At 37.9% G+C, this 12,269-nt stretch overlaps 1 protein-coding gene across 3 annotated transcripts in view; it reads left to right on the plus strand.

The window, feature by feature from the left end:
• The window catches only part of DGCR8 (DGCR8 microprocessor complex subunit), a 71,753-nt gene that overhangs the window by 47,784 nt on the left and 11,700 nt on the right, over window positions 1-12,269 (plus strand). For all 3 annotated transcript variants that reach the window (XM_067473186.1, XM_060785711.2, XM_060785712.2), the window contains exons 2-11: window positions 283-1,273; window positions 1,602-1,761; window positions 2,278-2,420; window positions 3,014-3,296; window positions 3,744-3,941; window positions 6,684-6,785; window positions 7,974-8,072; window positions 8,341-8,423; window positions 9,199-9,299; window positions 10,919-11,025. In XM_067473186.1, the coding sequence (XP_067329287.1) occupies window positions 554-1,273; window positions 1,602-1,761; window positions 2,278-2,420; window positions 3,014-3,296; window positions 3,744-3,941; window positions 6,684-6,785; window positions 7,974-8,072; window positions 8,341-8,423; window positions 9,199-9,299; window positions 10,919-11,025 (1,996 nt within the window). In that variant the 5' untranslated portion in view covers window positions 283-553. The remainder of the gene's footprint in view (window positions 1-282; window positions 1,274-1,601; window positions 1,762-2,277; window positions 2,421-3,013; window positions 3,297-3,743; window positions 3,942-6,683; window positions 6,786-7,973; window positions 8,073-8,340; window positions 8,424-9,198; window positions 9,300-10,918; window positions 11,026-12,269) is intronic.

Raw genomic sequence — 12,269 nt, forward strand, 5'->3', positions numbered from 1 at the left:
CATAGCATAAGGAACAGTAAATGTGTCACAGAGCTGTTCGGCAATTTGTTGCTTAGATGGCAAGATGGTTTTGCATAACTGGTTAAAAATATTTATTCATTTTCATCCAATGACGTTTAATATCACTACTGTACTTAGAACATATTTCTAATTGTGATACTGTTTAACAGCCTGTAGGTAAAAGGTGTTCTTCTGAATGTTGTAGGTTAGAATTGCCCTATTTGTTCACAAACAAATCGGAAGTTAAAGCTTCTCCGTGACAACACATTTTTTTCTTCATAGGTTGAAAGAAGAAAAGGACACCTGCATTTGGCCAGTGAAGATGCGGTTTACTTCGATGCCAGCTATTTAAGCTGAATGCATTGTGATTTCCAGTAATTGAGACAGTGATTCTGAAAGCTGTCTACATTAATGAAAAGAACAATGTAGTCAGCTTAATTGAGTCATCAGTGTTGCAGATTGACAGACCCGATCCTGATGGACTTCTGCATGTTAGGAATAGATTTATTTGCCTTTAAGAAAATTAAATCCTTTTCTTTTGTAAGTTTTAATTATGGAGAGTTCTGAGATTGCACCTCCCCTTCCAAAAGAACCGGCAACAGAAGCGAATGTGGAGACTCCCTCTTGTCCCCCACCACTGCCTCCTAATGAACAGCCTCCACCACCTCCCCTGCAAACGTCCAGTGACGCAGAGGTAATGGACGTTGGCTCTGGTGGTGATGGACAGTCAGATAACCCTGCTGAGGACGTGCACACTGCCGGCGGAACACAGCTTCTCACAAAGGGATCTTCCTGTTACAAGAGTAGTCTTCTCATAGAACCTAATAGTGACCAAAGCCCAAGAACGGCTCGCCATGCGCCTTCAGTTAGAAAATTCACCCCAGATCTTAAGTTGCTTAAAGATGTAAAGATCAGTGTTAGCTTTACAGAGAGCTGCAAAAGTAAAGACAGAAAAGTTTTGTACACTGGAGCTGAGCAGGATTATGAGGCAGATTCAGATTTAGGTGTCAATAATATTAATGGGGATATGCATGCTTGTCCTCTTGCTGGGGAAAGTGATTGCCAGGCGGCTTGTTTAGTTGGTGAAAATGAGGACAAAAAGGAGGAGGACAATGAGGTAGATCAGGAAAAGAGAGTGGAGTATGCAGTTCTGGATGATTTAGAAGATTTTACTGAGAATTTGATGGAAATAGATGAAGAAGGAGGGTTTACATCTAAAGCAATCATTCAGAGAGACAAAGTGGATGAAGAAACTTTAAACTATTCATATGAGGTAAGTACATTTCTATTTTGAATTTTATGGGCAGTTGAAAACTACAAAATGTGTCTTGTGTTAACTGTCTATGGAGTAAAATATTTGAGGGACTTGGGAATCAGTTTTGTGGATTTGGGGCTCAACCATTTAAAAGAGATTTTTTTAAAAAGAATGCCAATAATGCCTTGTCTTCAATGTTGGTTTTATTCCTCTACTTTCTACCAATCATCACTTGACAGTATGCCAGATTTATTGTTAGTGCTTTATGTGTAAATCAGTCTTGCTTATCAGCTTCATCTGAGAGGAATAGCTATAGGGGCATGGTGTCTGATAATGTGTTTTTCAGGATGAATTTGATAATGATGTGGATGCTCTGCTGGAAGAGGGCCTCTGTGTTCCCAAAAAGAGGAGAATTGATGAGAAATACGGAGCAGAGAGTGATCATCAGTCTGATGGAGAAACAAGTGTGCAGCCAATGATGACCAAAATTAAAACTGTCCTTAAAGGTAAGTTACATTATTATGTTTGTGACATTGTACATAGACTGTTTGCAGTTAATGATGTGGCCATTCAATAAGGGCTCTGGGATTCTTCATAAATGTTGTGACCTGCTGTACCTGTCAGGCATAGCCCTCCCACCCCCCTTCTTCATAGGTATTTTCATTTCATGCACTAAAAGAGAATTCAAAATTAGGTTTACAATTTATTATTTCATTTTATTTGGACTGCAACTTCTCGTAGACGGAGGCAGGGTGTGTTCATTATATTGAGGAGAGAAATGGAGAATGTTCAGGTCACATATCTCAAATTTGGAATGTCTCCACAAGATCTTTTCTTCTCTATGAAATCTTCCATGCAATATGTTCATGCATTTTGAAACTTGAATAGCAACAGGGTCCTTCAAAAGTGTCGGGGTTTTTGAAGGGGTGTGTGTGTGTATTTTGATATTCTGACAATTTTAGAAAGGTTTCTAGTAATTATTTGAAGCCTTGTTCAGTAAATAGTCTCATTTTCTTTTAAAGGTCGTGGCCGCCCCCCAACGGAGCCCTTGCCTGATGGATGGATCATGACATTCCATAACTCAGGCATTCCTGTATATCTCCACAGAGAATCCAGAGTAGTTACCTGGTCCAGACCTTATTTCTTGGGAACGGGAAGCATCAGGGTATGGATCGTACTTCCGTAATCTTGGAAATTTATTAAATTTTCAATGTTTCTACAGGTGTTTATTTTTTTTGGTGGTGGTCTAAAACTATCACTGTTGCTCATGGAGAATTGATGAATTCTTTGTTCAAAGGCCAGATCTAATTTTATTTAGAATATTGATTTGTGTCTGTGATTGAATAGACCACATCAGCTCTAGTTTCTTCTATATGGTTATCGTTGTTTTCTATGGGCAAGCAGATGGTGACTGGTAGATGGCATATGATCTGTATCTCACAAACTAGAGTTGATGGTGTGAAACTGGTGCCATTTTTGGAATCAGGAGGTCAAATATACCCAGAAACAGGCATAACCTTTGAGGCACCAAAATGTGTACTGGCTAGAGTAAGACATGTCAGAAGGAACCCTTAGACAACCAGGTATATCTTTTTTCACATTTTTCACATAGTGAAGCTATTGAAAAATCTCATTTCTGGACCCTCACTAGTAAACATTGGGACATACATATGGTACACTTTGATCATCTTTGAAAATGACTTCATTTAGGTTTGTAATCTTGTTCTCATATTTTAATATGTAATCTTATACTTGCAGAAACATGATCCTCCTCTGAGTAGCATTCCTTGTTTGCATTATAAGAAAATGAAAGAAAACGAGGAAAGGGAACAAAGCAATGACATCACGCCAAATGGGGAAGTATCGCCTGTTAAGCTATTGGATAAGTCTTTGGAAGTGGACTGCCAGGCAGAGGAACCAGACTCCACGGCTGCTGATTCTGGGAATTTAGAAGAGAGAGAGACTTCTGCAGGAGATGCAGCACAAGGAGCTTTAGGTCAAGTGAAGGCCAAAGTTGAAGTGTGCAAAGATGAATCAGTAGGTAAGTGTTGAAATCAGTAGTTTGGGGGTTCTGAAAATCTGCAGCTACATATGTGATGGAAGCTAGAAAACCTGTGAACTGGATGGCTTCAATACTATATGATACCTAGAAAGTATCCCATAATTCAAGCCCTATTGAGTATAGATTGTTTATTTAATTTTTGAGCTTTCAGCTAGTATGTGATTTTTTTAGTGTACCATCTGTTCAGTATTATCATTGCATTGTTGGGACTTGATATATATTGTAAAGAAACAGGTTGCCTACTTTTTTTCTCCTATCCAAACTATGGCACACATAGTCTTTTCTGTGAGTTACAGCTCTGTGTGTGTTAAATAGCAGTCAGCTCTCATTTCAGACTTCATTGAATCCATGTCTAACTAAATGAAAATGCTAGCTTTTTAGACACATGTGAAATAACCAGGGGGCGGGTGGGATTATTCCTTCTAGATCTTGAAGATTTTAGACACTACCTTGAAAAACGCTTTGATTTTGAACAAGTAACTGTAAAGAAGTTCCGAACCTGGGCTGAGAGACGACAGTTCAATCGTGAGATGAAGAGGAAACAGGCAGAATCTGAGCGACCCATTTTACCAGCCAATCAAAAGCTTATTACCTTGTCTGTACAGGACGCACCCACCAAGAAAGGTAGGCATTTTTACTATAATCGTTTTAGAATTCCTAACTATATAATGTTTGGTTTTTTTAATTGAAAAAGTGTAATCAGGTTTGGTCATATTTTTCTTTCTCCTGTCCCAGAGTTACAAATTATAGCATTACAGTAGTTGGTTTTCTTTAGCTTCAATGGAAGAATGTGACTATCACACCAGTATGAATCTTGTTTTGTCTGTACTTCTGCTTCCTATTGTAATGAAGAGCTGGTTTCAGATAGGATACAGAGCTCTCTAAAGTTACCATTGGGGTTTTTTCCCTTATGCTGTCTTTTACATGCTTAAGGGAAAACACAAAGCCTCCACCACCTCCCCTGCAGGTTGTATGCTTGTTGGATATGTATCATGGTTCAGGTCCGTAGGGCAGAACTAAACAATTTGATGCCTGCTAGCTGTTTTGGGTTACATCATCCTTTATTATGAGCCCTGATGACTATGAGTTATCAAATCTGGAGTAAAAAAAACAAAACCAAACCAAACAAAACCCAAGATAGGATGTTAGTGTCTTGGTGATGTTGGAAAGGGAGGGCACCCATACCTACCCCATCCATTAGTTCAGAAATGTTATTTCTTGTTTGATTTTGCAATAGCTCAATTAGCTTTACAAGACATTGTCTTTCAAACCCTGCCATGCTATATGACTTATAGTTTAGATCAAAATGGAAAACAACGAGGGGTGCAGGGGTTGTCTTCCCCCCACCCCAAACTTGAAGTAACTTCTGTCCTTGGTCAGTTTTCATTGTTTTGTTTTGGTGATGGGAGGCTTCATGTATCTGATAATCCTGGATTTGGACTGATTGGGGGTAATTGCCCATCTTCTATCTTGCTTTCAAAGGTACGGCATAGACTGAAATGTTGCATTTGGCAGGTATAGGGTTGGGCTATTTGTTATGCATCTTTGGGGAACAAGAATTGTGCCTGAGAGAAAATGAATCCTAAATTACTATCTTTATGAGTCTTGAGGATGAAACCTTGGAGGTGTTTCGTGATGTATTTATTTCCAATATGCAGTGTTTGGGATTCACAAACTTCATCCCTCCAGGTATTTTAGACTTCAACTCCCACAATTCCTAACAGCTAGTAAACTGGCTGGGATTTCTGGGAGTTGAAGTCCAAAACACCTGGAGGGCTGAAATTTGCCCATGCCTGCACTAGACAGTTAGGTTGAAGTGTGAGGTAGATGCTTCAGGCGATGCTGCCTATTTAAAAACATTATGTTGGGCTGGATTAATAAAGGGTTAATCTGATTCTTCACCGTGGTCCCTGTGCGGCATATGAATGACGTTGCAAAAGCACAGAAGCCCTGTTTAGAAAGTTATAGAGCTCAACAGCTTGTTGAGAGCATCCTTGGCTCCTCCCTTCTATTGCGCGTGTCTCAAACATCAAGTGACTCTTCCCTCAGATTCACTTTGTCCACCGATGAAGAAACTCCCCTTTGGTTGCCCTGCTGCTCTTTAGCACCCAGTCCTCCCTTAATTATTTTCTAAACCCCCTATCTTTAATAATTTACTAATTTAGTTCATCTTTTTACTTGATCGTAAAAAAAACCCAAAATTTATTTCCAGTTTTTTGTTTTGGCTCTTGTACTTTCCCATCCTCTTATGGCCTCTTCAAGCCATTACAAACGCTGCTCCCGGTGCATCCGCAAGCTGCATTTGTGGGACGGGCATTCCGAGTGCCTTTTTTGCCTTGGAGAAGGGCATATTGTCGACGAGTGCTCCATCTGCCAAAGCTTCCTCCCGGAGACACTGAAAAGCAGGGCTTTCCGTCTGAAAGCTTACTGCTGGGAGCAGTCTCTACAAGTGGCCTCTCAAGCGGCAACTAATCAGCCTCTGTATACAGCTTCTGTGTCGATCAACAAGCCTCAAAAACGTCCATTAGTGCCTTTGACCGACTCTCTACCAGTAGCTGTTCCTACTTCGGTACCAACATCCACGACTGACCAAGTGGTTCCCATAACCCCAACACCTGTGGCTAAAGTTGCCAAGTTTGCAGTGCCGCGCAAAGCAAAGGATAAATCTAAACATAGAAAATCAACGCACAAGAAGTGTGATCAACCTGAGGAAACATCAGACTCGGACGAAGACTCTGCACCAGTTTCTCCCTCTCATCAATCTCTCCAATCTTCTCCTACCTGGGAAAGGTCTCCCTTTACTAAGGAGTGATGATATGCATCAACCAGGCAATCTTATCATGACAGTGAATGTGTCTGTCATCTTTCGTGTCGTGTCAGTGATTGTGTCTGTCATATTTTGTGTGGACATCTTACATCAATGAATTACCTTTTCTTCAATTACACAATGACTTACCCACTTTCCTATGGTAAGTTTCTTAGTTGCTCATTTGTGTAAGGCACAGAAACCATGAAGAATAATAGCTTGCTTACCTGTAACTATAATTATTTGCATGGTCATCTGTACCCTCACAAACTTACCCTACCATATCCCTTATGGGTCCTTGACACTTCGTTGGCAAATTTCAAAATTGAGGGAGCAATAGCTTGATGCTTGGATGTTCCCAATAGGCCGTTGAGCTGTAGATTTTTCTATATGCAGCTTTTGTACAAGCCCAAGCCTATTTGTGTGAAGGTACAGGTGACTGCTGGAAGAATCTGTTATAATTATATATTTTCCTCTTTGAACTCACCAAAGTTGTTAATGCCTAAGCTGCACTGTTTTACACTTAAAATTGCATTCATGAAATGCTTTTATATTTCTAGAGTTTGTTATTAATCCCAATGGGAAGTCTGAAGTTTGTATCCTGCATGAATATATGCAACGAGTCCTGAAAGTCCGACCTGTTTACAATTTCTTTGAATGTGGTAAGTGTACAGTCTAATACATTTGATCAGGTAATTTTTATGTGCAGTGTTTATACTTGATTTGATTCTACGAGTATTAGGGAAGTATATAATTTACAGTGCTGCATAAGATTTTCTGTGGAAGTATTTGCATTTCAGAATGTCAACAGGTGCACATTCTTCCTGTTGTAATTCTTTTTTATAATATTTGTAGAATTGTAAAAAGAAAATCTTAGTATTATAACATTCACATATGAGTTTTACTTAATTTTATTTAAATCACTTCCACCCAAATGATTCCCTGAATGGTTTGCAGCTCAGCAAAATCAAAGCAGTCAGGTGTATAACCTAAAGTAAAAATAGGAAAGGAAGGGGGATTGGTGGAGAAAAGGCAAACAAGCAAACTTTGACCTGTTTCTTAAACTTTTAATAGTATGAAATCTGTAATTTAATCACAAAGAAATAGCCTCCAAAACAATATAACATTAAGACATTGATTGGATAACGTAGAGTTTTAGGTTGCAAAATTTAGAGATGTATTCTTAAGAGAAGGGAGAGGGATGCCGGAAATAAGATGGGAAAACTGCCTTTAGCTCTGTTTGTGTTGTCTGTCCTTGTTAATTATATAATTGGTATTGAATGTTTGCCGGTTGTGTGTTCCGTAAGGTGCTCTTAAGTCCCCTGCATCGTGAGAATGGCGGGGTATAAATAATGTAAATAAATAAATAAACTTGTGTCCTCATACTTACAGATTATGTTAAAATTATTATATCACTTGAGGACTATCAGCATTTCAAAAATTACTTTTGGAGTAGTTCTGTCATATTAAAATAATTCTGAAAATCAGCAATTTTTGTGTAAACATTGTTTTGAACATCTCAATAACAAACATTTAGGGTTTGTTGGATGTGACACAGTAAAATGTTATATAATTTTCCCCTTGCCTCTATACAGTTTTCTTCACCCTCATTGACTTACTAGATATTTGTTAAGATTTAATTATCACTATCATAAGTACCTTACCTGTTCTCTTTGTCCTACCATACCCTCTAGAAAAAATATTTGGAAATTATTAATAAAAATCACAAAAAATAGCCCCCAAAACAATATAACATTAAGTCATTGATTGGATAATGTAATAATAAATAAAAGAATTCGGGCTTGTTTAGATCCTGTGCTTTGCAGTTTTTCTTTCCTCCCTCTTTACAGAGAACCCAAGTGAACCTTTTGGAGCCTCAGTTATTATTGATGGCGTCACATATGGGGCAGGAACTGCAAGCAGCAAGAAACTTGCCAAGAATAAAGCTGGTAATATATACATCAGTACTACCTTTTGAATGTTTTTGAGTGATGGCTAGTGCCTATAAGTTTTCGACTATAATTTCCATGCATGATGAAAATAAAATAGGCATGAAGTCCCTGGTTTAAAGTTAGCACTGCTTTTAAAAAAATTAAAAATTCTCTTTCCCATTTAAAATATGTTTTGTGATCATCTGGCTTCTTGAAAAGAAAGATAGACTAGCCGAATAAGTGCTTGCACCAGGATCTTAAGTGTTTCAATGATTTATTTGTATAGCTCGAGCCACACTGGAAATCCTAATTCCTGACTTTGTGAAACAGACCTCTGAGGAAAAGCCCAAAGATAGTGAGGAACTGGAGGTATGGTTTACTATACAGTCCTTTGTGTGGTTACTTGGCAGTTGGGTTTGCATGCATACTATGTATACAGGTTTTCAATTTAATGGGGTCTGATCTGATGTTCTATCTACTATTACAAAATGTCATACTGCTGGTTTTATTACAATCAGCCCTCTGCTGGGGTTTGGGGCACAGGTGCCTTTCTTATTCTTTCTCTCATCCTACCTTTAAAAACCATCTGTCCTTCCAGTATTTCTTACTAGTTTTTAATTTTAGACTTGTCAAATCTTCAAATGAGAATCAGGCTAACTCACCTTTTTTCCACCTTGATGGCTTCGTCTAGATCCTTGGGTTAGGAAGACTATTACAAGGGAGGGATATGGGAAGGTGGTGGTAGAAGTTAATACACCATTCTATACGAAGCACATATATTTCAAGTAGACAAACATAGGATTGTACTTCAATTATTTTAACCAGAATTTGATGGCTGTGTCTTTTTGTAAAAATGGAAATGTTCTGTTTTGAATGGCTATGCCTTAAAATACCTGCAAGCTGTCTAGCTAGCCATCTATATCCATAGATTCTGCATTTAAAATATTCCCCAGTCCCAAAAGCAAACCTTGATTTGGCAATATTATATAAGGAAAACATCCTGGAGCCAAATCCCAGCAGATGCCTAGGACTCACTGTATATCCAAATAAAACTTTAAAGATGTTTGGATATAACATTTAAGTATCTCAAAGACTACAGATAGGTGTTCGACCGTTAAATGACAGCATGCCCATTTTGTTGCAGTATTTCAACCATATCAGTATTGAAGACTCACGGGTATATGAACTGACCAGTAAAGCTGGACTTTTATCTCCATATCAAATCCTTCATGAGTGCCTTAAAAGGTAAGCCTGAATGCTTACCTTTTATCAATCAGGAGATGGTCTTAAACCACAGTTTTTGTAATACTGGGTGCTAGGAGGAAAACCTTTTAGTAACGCCTTGATTATGTTAAGAATCATATCCGTTCTTCCATTTTTCCATTGGGGAAGTCGGTGTCAGACTCGAGGGTTGAAGACAGCTTTAACTAGGAATTGTTTGGTGTTTAAAACTCAGGTGCCTGCTTGTGTCTGCTTTGTGGGCATAATACGAAATATCTGGCTTAATAATAGTAATAATTTGTAGACCATGCAGCATATAATGCATTCTGTTATGTGCAAGTACAATGAATACTTCTGGGAGAGGTCAATAGTTTGGTTATTTCCCCTCGAAGGGCTCGCTTTTAGTTTTGCTCACATTGTAGTATAGTCACAAATGAGAATGGGGTTTAGTTATGAATAGTTCAGCCAAATTACTTTAGAAGGAATAGCTAAGCATGGGACTGTTGTGATTCAGACATACTTAGGTTTAAATAAAATATCTATAGTTTATTTCTATGCATATATTAGAGCTACAGATTTTTGGGAGGCCTGTCCTTTTGTTGAACAGAACTATCAAAACTTCATGTTTTCAGTAATGTTGAGTAGAATATTATAAATACTTTTCCACCATAGAGAGAGTTATATCAGTCCAATGTCTTAGGCTTTTCTATTATTGGTGCCAAACCTATTTTAATTTACATCGAGAGCAAGCAACTGTGTAGAAGGACAGAAGATTGATGTTGGATCATTTTCAGTTCCAAGGAGTGATGTAAATATATTTGAATGTTAATATTGGGAAGGTTAGCATACAAACTGCCATGGTTTTGTGGTGTCTTGAGTGGTTTTTGAATTTTTTAGATGCAGTTTTAAAAAATAGGAGTCTATTATTATTATTATTATTATTATTATTATTATCTTTATTTATATCCCACCTTTCTCCCCATGGGGACCTAAGGCAGCTAACATCTGTTCACACTAAATAGTTTAAAAAGAGCAAGACAAGAGTTAAAAAACAAATAATAACAGTGTGATAAAAACAGAATTAAAATAGAGAAAATGCATTAAAATGGCCTTTGAAACTCATATTCCACCAACCCTCCCCAGAGCCTCCCCTTATCCAAAAACCTCCAAGAACCTGTTGGCAGAGGAGTCAAGGGGCTTTGGAGTTAGATAACATAGGCCAAAAAATGTCTTCGTATCTTGGTTTTTGGGCCTGTTCTGGGCTTATTTGGGGCACTGATTCAGAAAATGGCATTGACTGAACCACATCCGCTCTATGATGATAATCATCTTTATTTTTAACCCGCCCTCTCTCCCTGAAGGGGCTGAGGGCAGCTTCCAAAGGTGAAAAATAGCAAACATTCAATGCTGTATGCAATAACACAATAAAAATTATAACAGAAAGTTAAAAATAAACAAATTAAACACCTTGGCTCAAACATATAAATCAGTCAAGCATAATAAAAAAACACATTGAACAGTTAAATATCTATAAAAATATAAAAATGTAGCTCTTTAATAGGTTAGGGTAGTCTCTTAGTCCCTTAGATGGGGTTATCATGCTTTAAGATAAAGATACTCATGGTATTCTCTCTGTCCTTAAGAAATCATGGCATGGGTGACACATCCATAAAGTTTGAAGTAATTCCTGGTAAAAATCAGAAGAGCGAGTATGTCATGACATGTGGGAAACATACTGTGCGTGGCTGGTGTAAGTATGGCATTTTCTTTGGGAGAAATCTTGTTACTTGTAATTGGTTTGCATTATCTAGCTGGCAGCTGATTTAGGGTTTTCCCAGATCTGTCTTTTGTGTTCATCCTTTGTATTGTGTTTACACAGGTTCAATGGCCACAAGGTCCTCATTACTTTTAGGACATGTTTCCAGCAAGGGAGGGAACATTAGTCTGCAACCTGATAAGCCGAGCCTCCTGTAACAACATTTTAACTCCATCTGATGGAATGGTGGAATTTGTAGTTTGGTGAGAAACATAGAATCCCTGACGCTCACTTGAATTGGAGCTTTTTGGCAGAGAAGCTAAAGCCTCTCCCCAAACTAGATCACAGGATTTGATAGGAAACAACCTTGACAATTTAAGTGGTATCAAATTGTTATAAATGTGTAGTGTGGCTAAACCTTTGGATGCTGACTTAATCAAGGAGGAAACCATAAAAACAAACAAAATCTGGCTACCAGTATTTAAAAACTCTAAAATCAGGACAATAAATAAACAGCAACACTAAAAAAACAAGGGAATTCCAGACAGGAAACAATCAGGGCCAGCTAACACTACCCAATAAAGGATTCCCCAGGCAGGAAGCAGCCAGGCTTTGAAGCTGCAAGGTCATTAAATGTTTGCTATAGATGCCTTGGAGAGTTCTGAAATGATGTTTTAAAAGTTTGGTTTGCATTATTTTCATATTCCATTTGATTTCTTTGTTGTGGATTAGACAGGGAAAAATTCTGAAGATTTGACGCTATTGGGAAAAACGTTTCTCCTGCTTTTCTTCCTCTAAAGAAGAAACTTTAAATAATTTCCAAATGCAATATTCATCCTTTTTGCAGATTGAAAATCACTTTGTTACTCTGTTATGCACATGATTTGGCATAAAATCACGATGCTTCATGAATTAGCAGTTTGTTCAGGTTATACAACTTCTGTCAAATTAATTTCTTGTTACATCTCAGCTGTAAGAAACTTCTTTAGTTTTTGCCACTTCAAGGAGCAGCCAAAAAAAAAAAAACCCAACACTAAAAACAGAAGAAGCCATCAACATTAGTAAAACAGAAAATTCACCAATTCTCATAGTGTCAGACAGACAGAATTGCACTAATCCTCATAAAAAGAACAGAAAAAGCAAACCAACACTAGGGATTGTGTAACCATGCATGTAAGTCTTCCTCCTACATAGTTTTTAGACCTGGCTGTTTGAGCAGGCGTTTGAATAGGCAGTGT

This window comes from Anolis sagrei, chromosome X (assembly GCF_037176765.1).
Source record: "Anolis sagrei isolate rAnoSag1 chromosome X, rAnoSag1.mat, whole genome shotgun sequence".
Lineage (NCBI taxonomy): Eukaryota > Metazoa > Chordata > Lepidosauria > Squamata > Dactyloidae > Anolis > Anolis sagrei.